This window comes from Hippopotamus amphibius, chromosome 8 (assembly GCF_030028045.1).
Source record: "Hippopotamus amphibius kiboko isolate mHipAmp2 chromosome 8, mHipAmp2.hap2, whole genome shotgun sequence".
Lineage (NCBI taxonomy): Eukaryota > Metazoa > Chordata > Mammalia > Artiodactyla > Hippopotamidae > Hippopotamus > Hippopotamus amphibius.
The window spans coordinates 35,443,626-35,469,349 of NC_080193.1; the positions used below are offsets into that span (position 1 = coordinate 35,443,626).

At 36.4% G+C, this 25,724-nt stretch overlaps 1 protein-coding gene across 3 annotated transcripts in view; it reads left to right on the forward strand.

Moving 5' to 3' along the window:
* EPB41L5 (erythrocyte membrane protein band 4.1 like 5) overlaps positions 1–25,724 on the forward strand; it is a 134,268-nt gene that overhangs the window by 40,379 nt on the left and 68,165 nt on the right. For 2 of the 3 annotated variants that reach the window (XM_057744454.1, XM_057744456.1), the window contains 10 exons: positions 839–959; positions 1,064–1,151; positions 1,968–2,056; positions 5,214–5,283; positions 10,023–10,192; positions 11,819–11,925; positions 13,309–13,336; positions 19,709–19,751; positions 20,188–20,300; positions 23,411–24,429. In XM_057744454.1, the coding sequence (XP_057600437.1) occupies positions 839–959; positions 1,064–1,151; positions 1,968–2,056; positions 5,214–5,283; positions 10,023–10,192; positions 11,819–11,925; positions 13,309–13,336; positions 19,709–19,751; positions 20,188–20,300; positions 23,411–23,591 (1,010 nt within the window). In that variant the 3' untranslated portion in view covers positions 23,592–24,429. Of the gene's footprint in view, positions 1–838; positions 960–1,063; positions 1,152–1,967; positions 2,057–5,213; positions 5,284–10,022; positions 10,193–11,818; positions 11,926–13,308; positions 13,337–19,708; positions 19,752–20,187; positions 20,301–23,410; positions 24,430–25,724 lie in introns of those variants that run through there. The other variant, XM_057744457.1, reaches the window with a different exon arrangement.

Sequence of the window (25,724 nt, forward strand, 5' to 3'; positions counted from 1 at the left end):
GGGATTAATAATTTAAAATTCCAGGAGGACAGAGATTATGTCTTACAGTGATATTTGATGTTGTGTTCTGTGCATATTAGCTTCTTAACAGATGCCAGCTAATTGTATTTTTAAATTAATTAATTTTATTTTTGGTTGCATTGGGTCTCTGTTGCCGTGCACGAGCTTTCTCTAGTTGCAGTGAGAGGAGGCTACTCTTCATTGCTGTGCACTGGTTTCTGTTGTTGCGGAGCACAAGCTCTAGGACCGTGGGCTTCAGTAGTTGTGGCACTCAGGCTCAGTAGTCGTGACTTGTGGGCTCTAGAGTTCAGGCAAGTAGTTGCGGCACACGGGCTTTGTTACTCTGTGGCATGTGGGATCCTCCCAGTCGAGGGCTCGAATCCATGTCCCCTGCATTGGCAGGCGGATTCTTGACCACTGCACCACCAGGGAAGTCCCCAGCTAATTATTTTTTAAGGATTGCTAAATATTTTGGTTTATTCAATATACTATCAAAAGTATATTTGTATATATACAGAAATATAAAAGTATATTTCTCTTTGGAAGTCTAAAAGAGGTTTTCAAAAGCTAAGCATTATAACATGAATAAATTAAGAGAAAAACATTTAGTTGAAAATACACTACCAACCACAAATATCTGTCTGTGCATACAGACAGATAACTTTTAAATCTAAGCTAGATTTACTTTTGGAAATGGTCTGGGTGTTATGAATGCCTTGTAGTTTAAGAAAGAATCGAATCTTCTTAGCAATTTTTATTAATAAAATAGGTTTTGAAGAAGGATTCAGCAGGAAGTAAACTTATTAACAAAATATAACTGTGAAACTTACGTTTATAGCTGAACTTGGTGACTACGACCTTGCTGAGCACAGCCCTGAACTTGTGTCTGAGTTCAGGTTTGTGCCCGTTCAGACGGAAGAGATGGAGCTGGCTATTTTTGAGAAATGGAAGGAATACAGGTACTTTAACATCACCACAACAGTGATTTCATATTTGTTTTCTTGAATTTCTCTACTTGGTATAGAATTCATCTTAAAATTTGTTTTTTAAATTTCAATTTCAGAGGGCAGACACCAGCACAAGCTGAAACCAATTATCTGAATAAAGCCAAGTGGCTGGAAATGTATGGGGTTGATATGCATGTGGTCAAGGTAAGCACTGTGTTGTGACACTTTTAAAAAAAGTTATTCCTTCAAGACTCAAAGTGACTATGGACTCTTTTAGTATGAGGGGTGTGGATTTTGCGTGGGCTAACCCTGGGTACTTTGGATATGTGGTATTGAAGATTGAGAGTAAATACTGAATGATGAGAGTCTCACAGAAAAATTCGTTATTAGAAAGAAGACAAATGGCCAAAATCTCCAAAAAGGTATGTCTGTGGTTATAAGCTGTTGCTGTTGGGTTTTTTGTTTTGTTTTTTTGTGTGTGTTTTTTTTTAAAGTTTTTAAACCACTTTTTATTCTTTCATATTCATGATAAAAGATTTTAGCATGTAAGCTGAGTAGGGTCTGTAAAAATGAAAATAATTTAGGAAGTAAAGTTGAAGATTTGTATCTTGAGAGGACTTTGGTAAGCTGTAGTCTAGCATAGCTTATGTAGTTATTTGTTATTTTTAGTTTAAGAAGCTATATTTTCTCAGAAAGGTAGTCTTTTTCAAAATCTGTGATGTAAATAGTGACTAGGATTTGGAGAGACTCTAGAAAGCTTTCTTTGTTGTGGCAGTGTCACTGCCTATTTCTAGTGAAGACATACCTTAAAACTATAGTGTCTCAATGAACTAAATACGCATGAATTTTCCTGAGAATGTGATTTTGGATGCTTTCATTGTTGAAAACACCTTTCATATTAATATTGGCCTGTATATAATTAATATAATTCAATATGAAAAGAAAATTAAACAGTTGTGTAAAAATTTGAAGCCTGTTTTATGCAGATAAAGCTAACACATGTTGCTCCTGTTAAATTAGGCCAGAGACGGGAATGACTACAGCTTGGGACTGACCCCAACAGGAGTCCTTGTTTTTGAAGGAGAGACCAAAATTGGCTTATTTTTTTGGTAAGCAGAGTTAAAGATGATTATTGTTGTTTTGTTTTTTTAGTGAATAAAAACGCTTATATGAAGTGTTAGTACATAAAATAGAATTTGGAAATAGTTCTGACAAGCTTGTAAGTGAACTGCAGCTATCTCCTCTCATCCTCCTATTCATCTTTAGTCTAGCTCCCCCAAGGCAATTTTTAAAACTCTTCTAGTTGCATTTTCCGTTAGTTTCAAGGTATGTCAAAATACATGACTTAATGTAAATATTATCTAGTTCTGTGTATATTAAGTGTTCACATGGCCACTCCCTCCATCTTGCAGTTATGTCACTGTTTTTAGTGTTTCTTGTTCCATGGTCTTTTTACTCCCACTCCTCACTGTGTATGAAGGAGATATTAATACTTTTACCCTCCTTTGGAGCTGTGCTTCTCCTTTTGGGTCCCAGCTTCTGTCATCTTAAATTATATTTCATATTACTTTTACATCAAGGGTCGTTGTTACTTGGATTTCATAACCATAAGTAAGTTCTTCAGGTTTTGTCTGGTTGTTTCTAAAAGCTGAAAATCAGGAAGTAGTGTTTATATTATTTTGTCTTTGTCAGAACTGATGTGGTGCTTAGTAGTACCTTGTGTTATATATGGGGGCTGAAGATGGCTCTTGTGGCCCCTTAGCTCAAAGCCTGTCAGTGCCAAACTCAAATTCTTACACATCCAGTTGCTTTAAATATAGCCCAAGTGTAGTTTTAGCCATTCAGAGCCTTCCTGATTTGCATATCTCACAGCAAACTGCACTTCACATCTGCTACCCATAGATAAGCAAATTCTGCAGCTCAGGGGTTCCCAGCCCCCGGCCACTGACCTGTTAGGAACCAAGCCACACGGCAGGAGGTGAGCAGCAGGCAAGCCAGCGAAACTTCGTCTGTATTTACAGGCTCCCCATCACTCAAGCTCCGCCTCCTGTCAGATCAGAGGTGGCATTAGATTCTCATAGGAGCACGAACCCCACTGTGGGCTGTGTGTGTGAGAGATCTAGGTTGCGGCCATGCTCCTTATGAGACTTTAATGCCTGATGCTCTGAGGTGGAGCTGAGGCGGTGATGCTAGCGCTGGGGAGCAGCTGCAAACACAGATCATCAGCAGCAAGGAGGTCTGACTGCACAGTCATAATCAGTCAGTTGCTTGCAGACGCATCAGAACCCTATCAGTGAGTGGCAAGTGAACATAAGCTCAGGGCTCCCACTGGTTCTGCACTATGGCGCATTATGTAATTGTTTCATTATATACTACAGTGTAATAATAATGGAAATAAAGTGCACAGTAAATGTAATAATGCACTTGAATCATCCTGAACCCCCTGCCGCCCGTGGAAAAATTGTCTTCCACGAAACTGGTCCCCGGTGCCAGAAAGGTTGGGAACCACTGCTGTAGCTGTAAGAGACCCCAAACCTTTCCTGCGCTTTGGAGCTCTGTGCCTCAGAGACCTCTCCCCCTGCTGCTGGATGCCATTGCCTAGACATAGAAGCCCCTCCCTCTCTGATCCTCCTCCCTTCTGGGAGTTCCCTTACCTTCTTCCCCTCCCAGGTGGGGGCCCTGGGCCGCTTCCTCTGGAAGATCTGCTCCCTCTTGAAGGTCTGCAGCTGTGAAGGAACACCTCTCAGCAGAGCTCCCGGGGCAGTGCTGCTGTCTCCTGCTCCTGTCTTGTTCTTGATGAGCCCTGAAATCCTTGAACTCACAGCTGGAATTACGTTTCCTTTGTTTTCCTAGAGCTCTTAGCTTTCATGCACCCACACATCTCTTTAAATGACCTGCCTTTGTCTTACTGACTTTTTTCAAATTCTCCAGGATTGCCTGAGATGATTCCCAGTTGGAACTGTTGACTCTTCCAGGCTGCTCTCCAGCTTTTATCTTGTGACTTCCTTTTCCTCTTTTCTCAGTTACGAGTCTGTGTCGTCTTCCATATTTTCCTGTCTTTGCTTTTGTTTTTCTGATGTATATCCTCAAGTAATGCCTAAGAAAATGGTGTAGGAGGTAAATTATTTGAATCCTTCGATGCTTTAAAATGGTTTATCTTCTCTTATGCTTTCTTAATAATTGGGCTGAAAATGGAATTTTAGGTTAAAAATTATTTTCCCTCAAAAAGTTGAAGATAGTATTTCATTTATTTTTGCACCTCCTAGAGATTCCCTGGGAGACTTGAAGTGTTACACCTTTATAATTGTCCCTTGATGGATGAGAAAGCTGGGCTGTGTATTTCCCTAGTCCTTCAGTGGTAACTCTCTGACCCTTTCATCTTGCCTCCTGGGCAAGTGGAACATTCTTCCTGACCAGAGAAGGCTCCAGGTAGAGAGATAAGGAAAGTGTTGTTTGTACTGCCTCATTAGAATCAATTGAGTTAATACATGTAAAACGTTAGAGTAAGTGACACTGACTAGGCATTGTGTGAATATTTGTTACACTTAAGTGCTAGATTCTCCTCTCCTATTACCCTTATTTATTTACTTACTGTTTTAGTACAGCTCTTGTGAAAAAGTTCTGCTTTACAGGTATGTTTTATGTTATTTTTAAAAATTAGTGAGAGCGAGGGTCATGTTGTTTTCATGCTCATAGTTCATAGAGTTACAGAGATAAGTCTGGTAGGTTGCTTAGGATTTTAGTGCAGGTGGGAGATGGAGTTGGAAAGTGGGCCGTAAAGTGAGGTTTAAAAATTTTCTTATTTTTAAATTAAAGATGACTTTAACCACAGTTGCTGTAGAAAATAGAGTTGAAGATCAGTAATTCGTATTTTTTGTTTTGTCTTTTTATGTGTTTTAAAAAGCTTTATAGTTTTTCCTGTGTCCGGTTCCTGTGCTGCTGCTGTAACATTAGGCTTGGAGAATCTCTTCCACCATAGTTACGGGCCTATGAATATATATGATGTATATACCTTCATTTTCTTTTTTCTTTAATGTCTTACATATGTGCAGCAGCAATTTTGCCAGAGATACTGCTTTAAAAATTTTTTTTTCTGTTAACTGTTTTTAGATTGGAAACTTTTGCTGAGCAGTACAGGTTATGTTTACCATCTTATCAGCTTTCAATTCAGAAGTTAGATGCTTAGTGTGCTTAAAGTAACAACAAATTTTTTAAATTTAGAGGACATTTATTTGAAGTCTGGCTGTTACTCTCATATTGTTATAGGCCCAAGATAACCAGATTGGATTTTAAGAAGAATAAACTAACCTTGGTGGTTGTAGAAGATGATGATCAGGTAGGAATTATATTGTATTATACATTTTACAGTGACTGTGTTACGTGGTAGCTTAAGGCTCTAAAGGGGGAAACACACCTTGTTTTATAGAGCCATAGAATGGAAACTCAGTATAACTAATAAGTAATTTCCTGCTTTATGTACACCATCCTAAAAGTATGGTTTTCTGTCTTTAAGATGAAGGATTAAGTAAAAGACTATTCTTGTTCCTTTGTCAACAATATATCTCAGTGTATAAAAAATTAGATTTAAATGGCTTTATCCCTTTAGTACCTAATCAAAAAGATCTACCTAATATTCTTTGATAAAGCCTTCTATACTAGGGATTATCTTTTTTTCAGTTAAATCTAGTTCCTAATTGATAAACTCATAAAAACACGAATGCATCTCAAATGAATTATGCTAAGTGTGAGAAGCCTGACTCAAAAGATGATGACTGTTTGATTCCATTTATATGACAGCCTAGGAAAGGCAAACCTATTGGAGTAGAGAATAGCTCACTTTGATCTTTTGGAGTTGGGGGCATGAGGAAGCTTGATTTACAAAGGAGCAGCACAGGGAATTTGTGGGATGAGAAAACTTTTCTGTACCTGATCTTGTGGTGGTTGCATGATTCTGTGCATTTTCAAGAGTCACAGAATTGTGAGTAAATAAAAATAATTTTACTGCATACAAAGTAATAAATTTGGAATATACATAGAGATGGATATAAATAAAAGCAAACAGGGCAAATGTTAAAAAGATTTGTATGCAGAGTGAAGTGTGAATAGGGCTACTTAGCAAAACCTAAAAAAAAAATCCTGAAAATTAGGTGAAACAGTTGTAAGTTTTTTGAAAGTTTTAAGTTATATTACTGAGATACACACAAAGGATTGCCCTGTCACACAGCTTGGAAGAAAATCAGAGACAATAATAGAGCATTTTAAAAAGAAATCTCTTGATGATACAGATGATTGTTACATTATCAACAAATGAGTTGAACATGATTCAGAAGAGGCAGACTTCGCATCTAAAAATCTATTTTACAAATATTTTCCTTTTTATGTCAGCACAGATGTAATTAAATGATATTTGTATCTAAATCTAAGTGAATCATTCAAGAAGAATAAAATACAGTTCTGAGTGATAAGAATATGGTCATAATTTAATGGGTGATACTTGTTGTTAATGGGTCATAAAATGTGCATGTTACAACTGATGGCATTTCAGATTTGATCTAATATAGTATTAGCTTGGATATCTTTTTGAAGGTGTTTTATACATATATGTGCAAGCAAATGTGTATGTCAGTTCTTTTTTATTCAGAATTGCCATGCTTATATACATTGTCCTCTACTTAATCCTTTTTAAACTTTATGTTCTAACTTGGAATGTTTTCTACATCATTGCATAAAGTTCTTCATTCTTACAAAAGCAAACTAAAATGCATAGCATTTTAGTGTATGGTGTGCTCTTAATCAATTCTCAGTTAATTGACATTCACTATTTTATTCACTATATATAGTTAATTTGAACACTGGCAAGTATATATAGGATAATTTCCTAGCAGGGGATTTGTGGAGTTGAATGGTTGTGTGCATTTGTCCTGGATACATGGAGATCCTACCAACTTGCATAGTTTTCAGTGTACAGGCCTGTGTCCTGAGAGGGAATTAATCGCATTTGTATCTGAAGGGTAAAAAGTGGAATTCCATTGTAGTTTTAATTTTATTTCTGTTAATATGGGTGATATTGAACATCTTTTCAAACATTTGAGTTACTTGATTTCCTTTTCTCCAAACTGTCTATTCCTTTTCCCATTTTTCTTTTGGTTTATTGGCTTTTTTTGTAAAGGTTTTTTGCCCTTAGTCACAGACATTATAAATGTTTTATCTGATAGTTGTTTGTCTTTTAACAGTGCTTATTGTGGGTTTTGTCATGCACTTTAACAAATTTTAAATAAGGGAATTTATGAATCTTTTACGACTTCTTGGTTTTGTGTCATAGAAAGCTTTTCTCTGTTTTGAGGTTATCCATTTTCTCATGTTTTTTTCTGTGTCATTTTTTTTTTTGGTAAATTTCATTGAAGTATAACATCCATTCAGAGAAGTATAACATCCATTCATATAAGTATAAAAATAAACGTACAGCTTGTTGAAGTTTTATGTGCAGTTGTATGACCAGCACCAGGATGAGGAATAGAATTCCAGTAGAATTAGAGTTTCTCTTGTGCTCCCCACCAGGTGCAGTTTCCCAGGGGTAACCACTCTCCTGAGTTTAAGACCAGAGGTTAGTTTGTGCTTATATTTTGAACTTTATACAAATATAAGCTGACTAACTGTTCTGTCTGTGCCTTGCTCCTGTATTTCAGGGCTGTAATTGTGAGTTTTCAGCCCTGATGCAGGGGGTGGTTGCAGTTGGCACATTGCTGCTGTTATATAGTGTTCAATTTTATGAATACACCAGTATTTATCCATCCTGCTATTGATGGACATTTAAGTTGTTTCTGGTTTTCGGCTAGTAAGAAGAGTGATACCCTGAGCCCTGGATGTGTGTGTATTTGGCTTTTGTGGAGGCTGCCACACTGTTTCCCAAAGTGCCTACACAAGTAACTGCTGTCCCACCCAGAGGGTGTGAGAATTCTGTTTGCTCTTCTTTTGGTTGTGTTTGCTTTTCTCTTTCTTATTTTAGCCATCCTGATAGTAGAATCATTTTGTGATTTTAGTTTGCATTCCTCTGATGACTACTTAAGTTTAGCACTTATTTATATATTTATTGGATGTTTGGATATTCTTTCTTAAGTGCCTGTTTAAGTTTTTTGTTCATTTTTCTGTTAGGTCACGTGCTTTTTGTCTCATTGAAGAAGTTCTTTATATATTCTGGATATCAGTTTTTTGTCATATATATGCGTTGCAACTATCTTCTCCTTGGTTTGCCTTTTGTCTCCTTTAATAGTATCCTTTGGATAAAAATAGAGGGTTTCAATTTTAATGAAATACAGTTTATGTATTTTTTCCTTTGTGACCAGTATGTTTTGTGTCTTAAAGTGTAAGGCTTGTTTCAAGGTCATTAAGAAGCTACATATAAAGTTTATGAAGTATTTTTAAGTGACAAAATAATTTAAATGACAAAATATTCAAAATATACTGAACAGTATAACTAAAACATATCCATTTCACTCACCTCAATTTGACATTTTTGGTGTTGCTTCAGATCTCTGTTAGAAATAAATTAATAAAAATATATTCAATACAGCTAAGGTCTAAGCTGCAGCTTGTTCTTTTCTTCCTCATTCTTGCAGGTTATCATTCTCATTTTCTAACCTTTTGTAAATATAACCACATCATGACATGGCAGAACTTTTAAAAAATTTCATTCCTTTATCTTTTTAATTTTTATTTATTTATTTTTATTTATTTATTCATTTTTTTAGTTAAAAAGTTTATTGGCTGCATTGGGTCTTCGCTGCTACGCGAGGGCTTTCTCTAGTTGTGGCAAGCAGGGACTACTTTTTGTTGCAGTGCGTGGGCTTCTCAGTGCAGTGGCTTCTCTTGTTGTGGAGCATGGGCTGTAGGCAATCGGGCTTCAGTAGTTGTAGCTCATGGGCACTAGCTTGCAGCCTCAGTAGTTGTGGCTTACAGGCTGAGCCCAGGCTCCGTAGTTGTGGCGCACGGGCTTAGTTGTTTTGTGGCATGTGGGATCTTCCCGGACCAGGGATCAAACCCGTGTGCCCTGCATTGGCAGGTGGATTCTTAACCACTGTGCCACTAGGGAAGTCCCATGGTAGAATGTTTTAAAAGCCTACATATATGTATATTATATGTAATATATATATATATATTATATACGTTAGGGTGGGGTTTTTCTGCAGCTTGCTTATTTTACCTGAACAGGTAGGTCTAGTTCATTCACTTTAACCCATATATAGTATATATATAGTATTCTGCAATATGAATAAACAATAGTGCATTAGTTCATTCATCCTTCATTCGTCTCTTTGTATAGTTTTTAAATAATATCATTGTTTACCTTATTATTACATTTTTCATGTTTTGGACTTTTAGGGTTTTGTGCCAGTTTTTACTGTTATAAATGAGACTGTGAAGAAAATCTTTGGGTGTAAATTTTGGTGTTGAGAAAGTCTTCTGGAGTGTAGTTTAGAGGTTGCAAATATAGGCTCTGGAGCCTGAATGTTGAGGTTCAGATGCTGGTTTCCTCTCTTACTAGCTTTGTGACATTGGGCTCAATTTCTTGAGCCTCAGTTTTCTTATCTGTGAAATTGAGATGATGATAGTATCTATTCATTGAAGCAATTCATGTGAAATTCTTAGAAAAGTGTCTATGAATGTTAATTAGTATAATTAGATTCCTGTGAGTATGGTTACTCTAACAAAGAATGTGGCCATTTTTAAGGCTTTTATGTATGTTGCCAGGTCTTATATGAACCTTTAAGTATGATTATACATTTATCCTGAAGTATGGCCAAATAACGGCTCATGTTATGTCTCTCTGAGAAATGAGGTCATGTAAGTAGAGAGAAAACTCTTAGGGATAATTTTATATTGGCTGAGAAAATGGGCAGCTTCATTTTAACTCTTCCTTTTTATGTAGGTAGCTCTAAAGAGTGTTAGAGTTTCAGGGAGCAAACTAGATGCTTTATTATTTTATTCTTGCTATTGCTATGGTTGTATTTGTAGCTGAATAACAAGGGATGAGACTGAGCTAGTGATTACCTCTGTTATCATCCGTTTCTTTTTCAGGGCAAAGAGCAGGAGCATACATTTGTCTTCAGACTGGATCATCCCAAAGCTTGCAAACATTTATGGAAATGTGCTGTGGAGCATCACGCCTTCTTCCGCCTCCGAGGCCCTGTCCAAAAGAGTTCTCACCGATCAGGGTTTATTCGATTAGGATCACGGTTTAGATACAGGTGAATGTTTATAGCTGCTTGCTATATCTTTCATTATTTCATAGAGGCCAGAAAATTTAGCCCAACTTCTCATTTTACAGATGTGGAAACTAGGGCATAGAGAGATGAAGTGGTTTGCCAGTGTTTTCCATTGGCCAAAATAAAAGAAAAAGTAGTACATATTGTTATTGGTTGTAATTTCCTTTATAGACAGGAGAATATTGTAATAGTGTAATGGATTTCATATCCCTCTTGTAATAGTGTAATGGATTTCATATCCCTCTTGATGTTCTCTTTCTTTTTTTTAAAGAGTAACATAACAGTTTTTCCAGTTAAAAAAAATTTTTTTATTGAGGTATAGCTGATGTACAGTGTTACATAAGTTTTAGGTGTACAACACAGTGATTTATAATTGTTGAGGGTTATTTTCCATTTATAGTTATATAAGATATTGGCTGTATTCCCTGTGTTGTACAGTATATCCTTGTAGCTTATTTTATATATAATAGTTTGTACCTCTTAATCCTCTGGCCCATCATGTTCCTCGCCGCTAGTAACCACTAGTTCTCTGTATTTGGGAGTCTGTTTCTTTTTTGTTATATTCACTAGTTTATTTTACTTTTTAGATTCCACACATAAGTGATGTCATACAGTATTTGTCATTTGTCTGTCTGACTTACTTCAGTTAGCATAATACCCACCAGGTCCATCCATGCTGTTGCAAATGGCATTATTTCATTCTTTTTTATGGCTGAGTAGTATTCCATTGTGTATATATGCCACATCTTCTTTATCCATTCACCTGTTGATGGACATTGATGTTTGCTTTATGTATTAATTAATCCCCAGTTTAAATCCACATAACAAGAGTTTTAAGGGGTCTCCATCCAACAGCTGGATACCATTTAGAAAAAGGATGTCATGCACTAGTGGGAAATTAATCTGGATGACATTTCTGGTCCTTATAAACCTGATGTTCCATTGTTCTTACAGACTGCTTGTTTGTTGGTCATAAGTTAGAAATGTTTTGGTTTGCCTGAGAGTAGCTTATTGATGGTGAGTTTTTGTTATGCCACAAGAATCCCATCAGTATGATTTAAAGAAGGAATGGATAATATCAGTAATGTGGCAGGTTGATTGTGTGTGGGATTCGTGTAAGAGAGCTCTTCTACTTACATTAAAAGTGGGGAGGCATTTTCTTAGCAGAATTTAAATGGAAATGAAGGTGAGTGGGACAATAGTTTTGATATTACTGGAAAAGTATTCTGAAAAGTATATCACAATTAAAAAAAGTAACTGAAAATCTTGAGTTAATTGTACATCTTGCCTTGAGGAGTGTGTATGGGAAAGAGAAGGGAGTTCAGTGAAAGGACAGATTATTTCGAACCTGCTTAATATGTTCTTAGGGGAGGTGCATAATTAAGAAAAAAACAATATAATTTGTGTTGCATCTTTCACACAAGCTTAAATTGTGAAAGAATGGTGTGGTAAAGAGAGGCATCAAGCCTGTTTTTAGTCGTTCATTCAGAAGGATGTTCAGGATGGTTCTTTTAAGGAGAACCTTAGTGTAGACTCTCATTTTTGTGTATCTAATTACTGTAGGCCTCAAATTCTCTTATTCCTGTTAATATGCCTTATTAATTTTAGTGGGAAAACTGAGTATCAGACCACAAAAACCAATAAAGCAAGAAGATCAACATCCTTTGAAAGAAGGCCCAGCAAACGATATTCTCGACGAACTCTGCAAGTGAAAGGTGAAATGCAGCCCTGTTCTTCCTGACAGTTCATTCTGTGATGGTATTGTTGACTGGAGAGGAAGATGTCTCAATCTTCTTAAGTCTATTCCAGGCAACTAAAGTACTCTTATTTATTGAATTTGGTTTTAGCATAATCAATTTTTAAAAATACAAGCGGAAAAACTGCCTATACTGTTGCTGAGATTAAACTCTATGCTAATCCCAGTTCTGATACTGTGCTGAGTTTGTGTTCAGTGTTTGTTCTTACTATTTTCGATCTTCTGTAGAGCAGCAGTTTCCCTCCCTTTTTGACTTCCAGGTCTCCTTCATAATCTGTTAAATTCCTTTAGGTATTTTTTAAAACATTGGATGGTTAAAGTTTAAGTAAAAATTATTTTGTAGTATATTATAATAGTATTAAAGATTCTGTTAAGTACAGTTTTTATATTTTCATCATCAGCGTACATAGACATTTCCAACTTCATAAATGTTACTTTGCAGTTTGTTACTTTAATTATGTAATTACAAAGACATATTTTTTAGCTTACTGGTTTACTTTGACTTTGATTTGAAACTTGTGTTCAGTTTCAAATCTGAGTTTGTATTAAAATACAGATTGAATTTTTTTTTAAGCTCTTTATTGGAGTATAATTGCTTTACACTATTGTGCCACTTTTTGCTGTACAACAAAGTGAATCAGCTGTATTTAAATATATATCCTCACATCCCCTCCCTCCTGCGACTCCTTCTCACCCTCCTTATCCCATGCCTCTAAATCATCACCAGTCATCGAGTTGATCTCCATGTGTTATGCAGCAGCTTCCCACTTGCTATCTATTTTATATTTGGTAGTGTGTATATATCAGTGCTTCTCTCTCACTATGTCCCAGCCTCCCCTACAGATCGAATCTTAAGTATGTCTAACGTCAGAGTCATCACCAGTTATCCAAAAACAACTGCCATGACCTGATGTTGGCAGTTGTTTTTGGATAATTGTATCAGTATCAGTTTTTTAAAAAACTGATTTATAGTCATAATTATTGATGTACTTATAAATTAAATAATATGTAGCTATAAATGAAACCATTTCAATTTGTTTAAAACCCTTGGTTACCTCTTAGTTACTGATGATTTTTTACTGTCAGCTCACTCTGAGGCTTGCAAGTGGTTGTTTTTTAAAATGTATACTTATTTTATTGCCTTATTTAAAAATTGTAAATAATTGTCGTTATTCACTTTAATGGCATGAACCCTAGAACAGTTTTGTGAAGTGAAGGTTTTTAAATCTGGAGTTGGGAAACAGCTTACAAAGCAAGGAGTGAAGACTGACTTTTGTGCACAGTAAAGAGGTTTACTATATTGGAGGAAACTAATGGGATGTTTTCTATTTTCTTCTGTCAGCAAGTACAGGAAAACCTGAAGAACTCAGGTGGGTACTGTCTTGTAGCTAGGAGTTAACAGAATGTTTTAATGTTTCTGTAGTTGCTGTAATTAATTGAACAAATATTTGTTGAAGGTCTGTCACAGTGTTCACTTGTCTCTGAGCATGGTGGATATAGCAGGGAACAAGTAAACACTTAATGCCAGATAAAATTGACAGAAAGAAAAATAAAGCAGTTTAAAGAAAAAGAGTGGGGTTGAGTGGCTGTTCTATTCATAATGAGAAAGACATGCATTTGTTATCGGCATGTGACTGAGGATGTAAAGACAAATAAACTATGGCCCTTGTGCACAGGGAGCTCAGAGAACAAAGGTTGATTTGTAGATAAGCAATTCATCTTATTCCTGGGATAAATCTCGCTTGGTCATGGTGTACAGTCTTTCTTTATACTATAGTTGCTGGATTTGGTTCACTGGCTTTGTTGTGGATTTGTGTGTCTGTATTCATCAAAGACACTGGCCTGTAGTTTTCTTGTACTGTCTTCAGCTGGTTTTGGTATCAGCGTAGTTCTGGTTTCACAGAATGAGTTGGGAAGTGTTTCCTTCTTTTTTCGGGGAAGAGTTTGTAAAGAATTCTTTAAATATATGGTAAAATTCACCATTAAAGCCATCTTGCCTGGACTTTGTGTCAAGTTTTAAAATTTCCAGTTCAGTTTCTTGTTGTAGATCCATTCGTATTTGTATTTTTTATCTTGAGTCAGTTTGGGAGTTTGTGTCTTTCCAGAATTTGTTCATTTTATCTAAGTTAGCTAATTTGTGGCTCATAGTTGTTCATATTATTCTCTTTTTCTTTTTCTTTCTGTAAGCTTTGTGGTGATATCCCCTCATTTATTTCTGATTTCAGTAATTTGAGTTTCTTTTTCCCTTAGTCAGTCCAGGTAAAGGTTTGTCAGTTTTCTTGGCCTTTTCGAAGAACCAGCTTTTTGTTTCATCAGTTTTATCTATTCCTCTATTTTCTATTTCATTAATTTTCTCTCTGGTATATTATTTCATTCCTTCTGCTTGCTTTTAAGTTTAGTTTTCTTTTTCTAGTGTCTTTAGATGGAAGATCAGTTTATTGAGATCTGTATTCTTTTTTAATATAGCATTTATAGCTATCAGTTTCTCTCTAAGCATGGCTTTACTATATTTTATAAGTCTTGGTTTATTGTATTTTCATTTTTATTCCTCCCAAATTATTTTATGATTTCTCTTGTGATTTCTTCTTTGACCCATTGGCTACTTGGGAGTGTGTTGCTTAATTTCCATGTTTGTATCTTAAATTTTTCTCTCTTGTTTCCTCCGCCCCCCCCCCCCCCCGTTTGTTTTTTTTTTTTTTTCTTTTGGTAATTTTATTCCGTTGTGGTTTGGTCCCTTTAGTTATTGAGGCCTGCTTTACCGCCCAGCGTGTAGTTTATCTTGGAAAATGGTCCGTGTGCACTTGAGAAGAATGTCCTGCTATTGAGTGTCATGTCCTGTGGGTGTCTGTTAGGTCTGCTTGGTTTTTACTGTTGTTTACTTATGTTTCATCATTGATCTTGGCGTAGTTCTGTCCACTTGAGTGTGGACTATTAAAGTCTCCAATTACTGTTGTTTGGTTTTCTGTTTCTTCCTTCAGTTCTTTGTGCTTCATGTATTTGGGGCTTTTTGTTAGGTGCATATATTGTTTATAATTGTTTTATTCCTTTATTACAAAAATAATGTTCCTGTCTTTCGCTAGTAAGTTTTTTGCTTTAAAGTCTACTTGATCTAAGTGTTGTCAATCCAGTTTTCTGGTTACTTTTCCATGATTTATTGTTTTTGTCAAATTTGGAAAGTTTTCACTCATTATTTCCAAAAGTTTTTTCCTGCTCCTTTCTCCTCTCCTTCTAGAACTCCCATTACACATGTGTTGCTCTGCTTATGGTGCCCACAGGTCTCTGAGTCTCTGTTCATTTTTGCTCATTCTTTTTCTTTCTGTTCCTCAGGCTAGATCATCTCATTTGACCTACCTTCAAGTCACTGATTCTTTTGCCTGCAAAAATCTGCTGTGTGTTCCTCTTGTGAATTTTTCATTTTAGTTATGGTACATTTCAACTCCAGAATTTCTTTCTTTTTTTAAAAGTAATTTCTCTGTTTAATGATATTCTTTATTTGTGGACGTAGTGTTCTCATACTTTTTATTTCTTCACATTTGGTTTCTTTAGTTCTAGAGCACATTTAAAATAGCCGGTTTAAATTCTGACTTGTAGAGAGAGAGTTCCATCTTCTTGGCCTCACCCACCTGGAGTACAGCTTCCACCACACTGATCTCGGGAGAACAGGGAGGGGAGCAAACTGTGACTCAGATGCCAGACTCGCTCTAAGACTTCATAGATTTTCTTGAATAAATGTTTCTCCACTTGATGTATGCCTCTTAGTGATTTTTAAAAAAAATAATTTTCACCCAGCTAATTGTTTGTTTTGCTAGAGAGAGGGTCTGCTGTTGTCCTCAAACCACCATTCTTGATGTCCTACTTCTGATGAATCAATTAATTTTTAGTAGTATGTATTACAGTGTATAGTTGCATGTAATGCTTCTCAACCATTGGTGTTTACCAAAGTCTCCTGGAATGCCTGGTAAACTATTAGATTCAGGACATACTCTCAAATCTAGTTTTGTTAAAAAATTGTCTGCACTCCTATATGGAGATGTGTAACTAGAGCTTCATCAAAAGGAGAAGTTGTTTGTTTGGGGTACTGAGTAGGGTCTGCCTCACCTTAAGATGTACTATTTAGTTTTTTTCTTTTTCACTTAGAAAGCAATTAAAGCCAGGGTGCGCTTAGTGACTCATCACAAAAGCATCCTGCTTTTTGAGTAAGGATTCCCATGAAGTTCCTTTAGCTGTCAGTAAGCTATTAAAAATAAATAAATGGGTAGAGAGGAAGTGTGAGGGATTCGCTCCATTGTGGATTTTTAATTAGATAAAAAACAAAATTTTATGCCTTTTCTAGCTATACACTTTAATTTTCCTTGGAGTTATTTTTAAGCTATGCTTTTAAGAAGAATGGTGGAGAAATGTTAGAGGTGTTCTGTATATTTTAAAGTATTTTATTTGTTTGTTTAATGGATCATGTCTTGCTCTCCTGACAAGGAGGCTAGGACACAATATTAGAGCTTAAAGTAAAGAAGATTTCCTGATGAAGTGAGCAGAAATGTAAACAAAGCATTCAAGCAATAGGTAGTTGAAAAATTATGGCTTTTATTTGCAAGAGTTTGTCCTTTAAAATTTTCTGAATACACATTTCTGACCAAAAAGTGAGTATGACTGTATAGTCTCTTTCCTAGAATTGAGATTAATTTAACTTTAATAACTAAATTTTATTCTTTTTATATATAAATTCATTTATTTATTTAATTTACTGGCTGTGTTGGGTCTTCATTGCTATGCGCAGGCTTTCCCTATTTGTGGTGAGTGGGGGCTACTCTTCTTTGCTGTGTGTGGGCTTCTCAGTGCGGTGGCTTCTCTTGTTGCTGAGTGTGAGCTCTAGGTGCACGGGCTTCAGTAGTTGTGGCACGCAGGCTCAACGGTTGTGGTTAGCGGGCTCTAGTGCGCAGGCTCAGTCGTTGTGGCCCAAGGGCTCTGCAGCACGTGGGACCTTCCCAGACCAGGGATGCAGCCCATGTGCCCTGCATTGGCAGGTGAGTTCTTAACCACTGCGCCACCAGGAAAGTCCCTATTGTGTCTTCTTGAGTGATACTCTTGGCTCTTGAAAACACAGCAAAAGTGGGATACTTAAGCAATGATACTTTATTATTTTTTAGTTAGAATAAATGTTTAGGAATGAAATGTGGAAGGGGGACCCAGTCTCTTGAAGGTTATTGAGCCTTACTCCTAACAGTGTTTGAGAGAACCTGAGCTTGCACTGGCAGGAATGCCCTTTCATTCCTGCCCTTAGAGTTCTGTTCGCATGAACAGTTTTGCTCCAGTGAACCATGGAAAACAGTACTGTTTGAAAAAGCACAACTGTTTGACTTAAAAAGCTTCTTGACCTTGGGACTCTGCTTATTTGAATAACAGGTTTTTAAATTGACTGATGTTAGTTTTCCTTGTACTGTTTCATTTCTTTCTAACTACTCCCTTGAGAGTCTTGACTAATATAAACTGTTTTAGGAAGAGGTGACTTTTTTTTTTTTGGCTGTGCTGAGTCTTTGTTGCAGTGCACAGGCTTGTCCTTGTGGGCTTCTTTAGTTGTGGCATGTGGGCTCAGTAGTTGTGGCTTGTGGGCTTCTCTAGTTGCGGTGGGTGGGTTTAGCTGCCCCATGGCATGTGGGATCTTAGTTCGCTGAAGGTTGATTCTTATCCACTGGACTTCCAGGGAAGCCCCTGGAAGAGGTGACATTTTAAAGGACAGTCCACATTTCATTTATTAGTGCTTCTTGTACAGGCTTAGTGGACAATCTTGAGGACACAAAAGAGAGGAAAAGAAGAAATGTTTGTGGAAATGATACATAGAGGGGGTAAAAGAGCAAAATGGGTCAGTTATTACAGACAGTCCTTTAAAAGGGAAGCTTCGATTGGGTCAGTAATGAGAAGTATTTGTTCCTTTCACATTAGTGGAAGTGAAAGAATAAGTGTAATTATGAGAAAATAGTGCTTCCTGCATTTTAAATCATTTAAAACGGAGCTAGAATCCAGTGAATCTCACTTAAAAGTGCCTTTTTCTCATGTTATTCTTCATCTTTTACTTAGCACCTGCTGGAGTTATTCCCAGTTCAAGGAAAAGCTTCAGAGCATAACCCAGGGGGCCATAGAGTAATGAGTCTAATTTCTGTACAAAACAGGTTGGATGAGGCTTCATTAATGTGGGGGTTATGAGTTACTTAGTATAGCACAGTATATTCTGGGAAGAACAACAAGGTTAGTAAAAGACGTTGTGCCTGACAGGTATATTCTTTACACTGGCCTTAGCAACAGATCTACACTAAACAATATTTTTTTTTTTACAGATTTTGTTGTCAGTTAGTTTTATTTGTCATTGTTCTTTTTACTTTGCTAACATTTATTTAATCCCCTAACAGTCCCATGCAAGTGAGGAAATTGCAGTTCAGAGAGCAGAGCTAGTGGCACAGTTTGGATTTGAACTCAGACAGTGGCGGTGCAAGTTCTGGTGACTTAACTTGTAGCAGAGATGTGGTTAATAAACACCAGGTTATAGAATGGGTTACTCCTTCTCACCCAGCCTTTTAGCGAGGCCTTTTCATTCTTGAGTTCTTTCTTAATTGGTTGTCTTTCATCATCAGATACTCTTGTTGTGTTCTCACTCCTCTGAGAAAGGCTCCTGGATCCTGTATTCACAGATTGTTTTGTGTTTGTGAAGCTTTTCCCATTTCCTTTTACTAGAATGATGTCTTGGCTGGGTATAGTATTCTTTGAGTATTGCCATGGAGAAGTCTGTGCCAATCTGATGCTGGCTTTTAAATCTCCTTCGGTACCTGAAGTATTCTTTCCTTATCATTGAAGGTCAGTAATATAACAATAGAGAATTGAATGTATTTTATTCTGTATCTCATCTCCCTGGAACACGGTGTTCTTGTTAAATCTGTAGATTATTTTCTCACAAAGAATTTTTTTATAATATATTTTCACTTACCTCAGTTGGATTCTTTACCTCAGGATACTAGTTACGCTTATGTTAGAAAGTCTGAAGTCAATAAACTCTTTTATTTACCTTATTCTGTTGTTAGTATCTCATCTTTGAATTCTTATCTCATTGAATATTTGTTCTTTTTTTTTTTTAGCTCTTCTGAGGTTTGTTTCTGTTTATTTGGTTGTATTATGTGCTGAGTGTTTTAGGTGCTTTTCTGGGGGGATAGGAGGGGAATGAGTGCAGCCTAAGCTAAAAATTTAAAAACATATTTATAAATCATTTGGAGGAGAAGGGTATACAGATAAAGTTTCTAACTTTAAGTATATACTAAGGCCTTTTGAGTTATAAAATGCCGAGCTGCTGCTGACACTGGAAAATCTTGAGAGGATAGGAATATACAAAAGAAGTGACAGGTAAGTTTATGTGGGTGTTTGTGCTTAACACCTTGAATTTAAGGAATCATTTCTGCTGCTCTTTGTTTTGTCATTTTTGACAGATGTTATCCAACGAATAAACAAGATTAGTAGTGAAGTGTGTATCTAAAGCACAGCTAGAACACAGGTGTATGGAAATACCAAATGAGCAGAAAAGCAAGTGTTTGCCTGTAAAAGCAGATGTTTTCTGGACATCTTACATCCTTAGTTTTATTGCGTTGGCCAAGAAGTTCATTTGGGTTTTTCTGTAAGACGTTATGGAAAAATCTCAACCAACTTTTTGGCCTACCCAGTAGGTACCCACGGTAATTTTTTCTTTATTTTCTTCCCCGTTACAGTGTTCACAATAATGGCTCAGCTCAGAGTAATGGCTCCCAACAGGTAACACAATATTAAGCTTCTAAAGCACTGAAACACTGTAGTTAATTATGATAAACAGTAGTATTATTAATTGAATTTTCATAGTGGTATAACCTTGGGAAAGTTTTGTGCATTTTTTTTTCTTATCTGTAAAATGGCTCCGTAATGTGAGACCTGTTATTTTATTCTCCAAGATGTTATAGTAGAACAGGTTATAATGTTATAATAAAACATTTTCTGTCCCTGTAAATTCTATAAAATGAATAAAATACTACTATTCAGTTAGATTATTATCTATCTCAAGGGTGGTATATAACATTCAAGCATTTGTTTATTACTGTGTTTACTGTCATATCTGTTCACTATGTAGATAGTATTCCATTTTAATGTTCTATTTATTGGTGAAGAGGTCTTTCATCTAGGCAGGATAAATGATTTTTATAATTTGTGTCCAAAGGCTTGGGGTGTGAGATCCACTGTGCCTGTGATTCCTTCCATTCCCTCTGGTCCTGTGCTAGTGGAAGTTGAGAATCGTCCAAGGAGTCCTGGAGACCAGCATGACAAGAAATGGTTTGTTAATGGAATAAAATATTGCTTGCCTAAGGGTGTTCTGAATCCCCAGCCGTAATCTTCGAGTACTTTAAATATGATTGAAAGCAAATTATTCATATTTGTAAGCTGAAAAAAAGCATGCTGTTGAGCTGTCATATTGGAATAAGTAAGGGGTATGGATGAAGCAGGCAGACAGTCATCTAAATGAGGCACATCAGACAGCTCTCCTGACCCTGGCTAGCATGAGCTGGGCGTGGTGGTGGTTCTCGGTTGAAGAAGACTTCAGTGCTAGTCGATAGGACCTTTCCCCAGATCCCTAAGGATAATGTACCTGTTACATGTTATTCCACACAACACGGTGCTACTGCTTTGGTTGTGTTTTCTTCCTTAAAGACTGAAGATAAAGCCAAAACGGAAATGTGATTATAGTCCAATGAAACAAAGCATTGAGTACTTCTTGGTGAGGGGGGTGGAGAAGTAATCTGATGACAGGGAAGATACTTCATTTGTTTAGATTCCCAGGTATTTTTTTAAACTAATAGTAAGTGCACAAATATGGATACTTTGTGGCTTATTGGGGTTAATCAGTGGGGTTCATCCTTTCCCAATTGAATGTATGTGGCTTGGGGGCTCCTGAGGAATTATTTGGTTGAACGGTCATGTCGGTTGCATCATCTGTTCAAGTTTTGTGTCTGTTTATGAAATGAACTTTGATAATTCATAGGAGTTTTCTCTTTTTCTCTTGCTCTTAGTTTGTGTAGTACCTGAAATCTAATGAGTTTCTGTGGTGATCTCAAGGTTTGGGTCAGCTTTCTGTGCAACCAGCTCTTCCTTCATGGTGGTGGGTCAACAGTGGTTGGTGATTATTTTCAGTCTTTGCTACATAATTGTTTTTCACTGTTATTTTGGCTTAACTAACTGCAAGGTGCTTTGCTTTTGATGACTGGGCATATTTTTACTTCAGTTCCAAATAACTTGATTAGTTTCTACGATTGAGGGGATTTTTCTCCCCTGTTTTTTCTGTTATCCTTTTTTTTCTCTTTCTACTTGGGGAGTGGTGGAGGGTACTTTGTGTGTGTGTGCATGTTAGCACACACTTAAAGTATAAACAGTGAGGCTTCTAAATGTCAAATTTTAGTCTTTATTTTCTTAAGCCATTAAAAAGTTGCTTCAGTTTCTTACTGAAAACACAGCTCCAGTGAGAGGCTATGTTTTGTCTCCTTGATGTTACTGCCAAGTCTTATTGGCAAGGAAATATAGTACTGAGACTTCAACTATAAAAGAACTCGTTTAATACATGCTTACCTTTCATATTAATATGGAATGAGAGTCTGGTTTGTTTGCATCTGTGTTACGATACTGAATCTTTAGTTTTCCAGTTTTAATTGGTACCTATTTAAATCTGTTTAACTTGATTTGTTTGGCAATACTCAGTTCCTTTGATACAGCCTTTAAAAAGAGAGAATGCTGAATCTAAGAGTATTGAATTTCAAAAAAGAGAGAAAAATTTGGAGCTGTATGTCCTTCTTTGTGTAATTGTGCTGAGGCCTCCTTTGCAGAAATGGAACAGAATGGTGACCCTCAGGCCCAGGGAGCCTCAGTGTGTGGCAGCGGGCTTGGAACTCAGCTGACGGGTTCCCCAGCCTTAACCTAAGATGCATTCTGCATTTCAGTCTTTGTTTCTGCATGCTTTGATTCTCATTAATACTTTTACATGAGTATAAAACAGTCCTCCTTTAGAAAGTGATACGTTAATGAAATTTGGAAATGCTCCCTAAGTTTGCACTGTTTGGCAGAATAATGCACTATTATGTTTCTGGCAGATAACTTTTAACTAGTTTAATCTAAACCTGTTCCCTGTTCAGTTCTGTAGCTTTTTCTTGCTGATATCTTCTAAATCACACCACTATTTCAGTGAATGATTTGGTATGTCAGTAACCTAGAATTATCGAATATTTAAACTATCTTTTGAGAATTTATATATTTTAAATCCATAAACTGTTTATAAACAGAACTGAATACTGTTTGGAAAATCTTGCATATGTAGGGGAGAACATAAACCTAATTTAATTTTCTAAATTTTCAGAGACCCTGTTTTGAGGGTTGTGAGTTTTATGGGTTAGATCTAATGAGCAGCTTGTATTTCAGTTGAAGGAAAGATAATTTTATTGTAAAAAGCTTCCAGGTTTGTTCTGAAAATCCTTTTAGCTAATTAATTTTGTTTCCTTAAGGAAAAGTGAAGACTCATGTTTTGGTTGACTAGAATGTCTATTCTTAGACATTTTTATAATTGGGGTGATTTTTTCCCTTTATAGTTATCTTAGCTATGTGCTGCCTTTTTTGTCATGTCTTAAAACCTTGGCAAACATTCTCTTTCTACTGGAGGACTCTGATTGTCAGAGACTGCTTGTGCATGTTTCACTCTCTTACTTACTTTAATAGGCTTGTTTATAGCACTTTTGAAAAAAAGTATCTAAGATGCTCACTATACTCTTTCCTGGAGGGGCTTAATCTCATCACATTATCTGTACCTGTTGAATTTCATTCATTTTGGAAGGAACAGTGTTTCTCCATTGTTGATTGGAAACATTGATGTCAAATTACATGGCCTCTGTGAGGGTGGATTTTTTTTTTTTAATGCTCTGTCTGAATTTTGTTTCCTGGATTTCAGTTTTATAAAGTCACTTAATTGGGGAAATAACTTTTCAGAATTGCCCTTTTCTATATGTGGCTTTGTCCTTATATAGAATTGTCCTTTCAAATACTTGAGTTAAGTAGATTATAAGTAGTTTTTCTTATTATTAGAACCTCAGACAAAATTTCTGCTTTTGATTTTGATAGCAACATCAGGGACAGATACAATCTCTTGCTTTCTGTGAAATTTCCTCTTTAATTCACCTGACTCTGACTACTTCTACATACTTCCATATTGGCATTCTCCACTACATGTAACTTTGTGGATTTCCCCCTTTGTTGTTCTTGAATGTTCTCATTGCATGGAGTAGATGCTGGTAACTACTCGTAGCAGCAGTGCATGCTGGTCACATGGCCTTCTCTCTTGTTACCTCTTACACATTCTTCTGCGTTCCTGTTGACTAACTGTGCTCCCCTCCCACCCAACCATCCAGGCTCCCGGCTGCCGGTGACCGCTGTCAACGTGGTGGAAGCCAGTGGGACACAAGGGCCTTGTCCGCACCCCAGCCTGCACACAGAAACTACCCTGACTTTGTCCATGAGCACAGTGTGAAGAGTGCAGGAGTCCAGCAGGACGGTCATTTTCCTGGCCCTGCAGCCATGACTGACATATGAGTGTTGAGCCTCTTAGGCATTGGGACTCTGTCGTGCAAGTTGATGGTGTACATTTTCTAGAGTTTATGGGTCGATCACATTAGGAAAATTTGGGGGAAGTTATTTTATACTGAATCACTTGTTAGGTAGTGTTGTTTGTAATTGAAATCTTCTGTGAAAGGGAAAAGGATATGAGGAAGCTATAATGCCAAATATTTCTGTGTTGCAAAGTGTATGTATATCATAATTTTGGAAAGGTTTTTTGTGATTTTGTTAACACATCACTCAGAAGATGTCTCAGGAGAAGGTTTATGTTTATGAACAAGCTGCCCGTTATCAGCCCCCCAGCCCCCCAACTGCGTAACACTAGATTGAGGTGGGAAGAATCGGCCACTGAAATCACACACGGAAGGGAGCATGTCCAGGCCTGATGCATCAGCCTGTGGTGATATTTTTATAAAGCTGCTCTGATACACTATTTTTAACACTTCTGAAGTAACCCAGGCCTTAATTTCAGTTAAATTCCTAAGATTTCTATAATTTTAATTAATGTAATTTTAAATTAAAAACTTACTTTTTAATAAACAAATATTTTAAGTTAGCAGAAAGTCTAGAAATCACAATAATGTGACTCACATGGAGAGAGGAGTGTGAATGGTTACTGTTGCATGATTAACAGAGTAACCAATGGTGAACTGAATGGTTATATTAGTACTGAATGGTTGTGCAAGACAGAATATGTATTTGCTTTTGTCTTTTCACTTTTTTATCTTATGCATCTGATAGATTTCACAGGTTTGCGAACAGCCTCATAATCTGGCCTTGTACAACCCCTAAAATAAAATTCTGAAGATAAAACCATATCACTTTTAACACTTCATACATATGACTTTTAATCACTCTTACTTTTTGCATATGTGACTATTTTTGGTCCTTTAAGAGCTTCAGAATGTAATTGTCCAAGCTCTTTGGTTTAATTCATAGGGCAAATTAACTAGGAGTATATTTCTGATGTAATAGGAAATGATATAAGGGAAGCAATTCTTTTGTCTTTTTAGAGTTCAAAAAATTTTAACAAAGTTTTCAAGCTTTTAAACTATATAGTCGTTTGAAGATGTTTTATAGTCTGAGAATTCATAATACTTCAAAATAATGAAGAAGCTTCATTATAAATAATGTAACCTGTTTACCATCCTGCTCACCTCAGAGGTCAGTCTTATCTGGACAAAGATAAAGGCAAAGACAGAGTTTCAGAGGGCCTTATTACTGGGCTCTTGGTTGCAAATATAATACAACTTGTCAGCAGAAGATATAAGTAAGCAGAAATAAGTAATATTCAGGGAATGAAATTTATAGGCATATTTCAGTCTGAATTTATCACAGTTGTATATAAGTATTCTTTAATGCATCTAAATATGAGCAGATACATATCTGAAACAGCCCAGCTCCCTTCCTCTGAAAGTCCATTATCACAGTGTGCTTACAAATGGCCACTAGTTTGTACCCCTCATAAGTATTTTAGACTTTACTTAGCTCAGATTCTAATTGTCAAGTGTTGCTGATGGTGATTTCTTTCTTAAAGGAATATGAATCATACATAGCATTTTAAGCACAGAAACTCTGATTTATGCCATTCAGGAAAAGATTTTGTGGGTATGAATATGATTAAGATCTTACTATTTCTATAAAAGAGGCATAATAACAACATAGCTTTCTGGTCTCTTAGAAAGTCCTAAGGTTTGACTTCTTTCACTTTAACATTAATCTTGAAGTCTGAAGGTCAGACTGCTGATACAGTGCCTCATATACATCTTACCAGAATCTTAACTTTGGGAGATACAGAAGGATTGTAAGAGTAATAAGCTCATCCATTTATATTGAAAGTGGTCATTTCTATACTTAGAATTTAAGTTAATCAATGCCATTACATTTAAATGATGGGGGAATCACCTCATGGTTTTTCTTTATTTGAAAGCCTTGTTATAAAATAGTTTAATGGTAGATTCCTGATGATAGAAACTGGGTTGGAGGGGTGATGGGGCAAGAAGGCAGCAAGGGGGGTGCAGGAAAGCGCAGGGCTAAGACTGGATAGTGTAGAATCAAACTTGTCTGCTTTATACAAGTTCCTGTGCTTCAGGATTTCATAGAAAATAT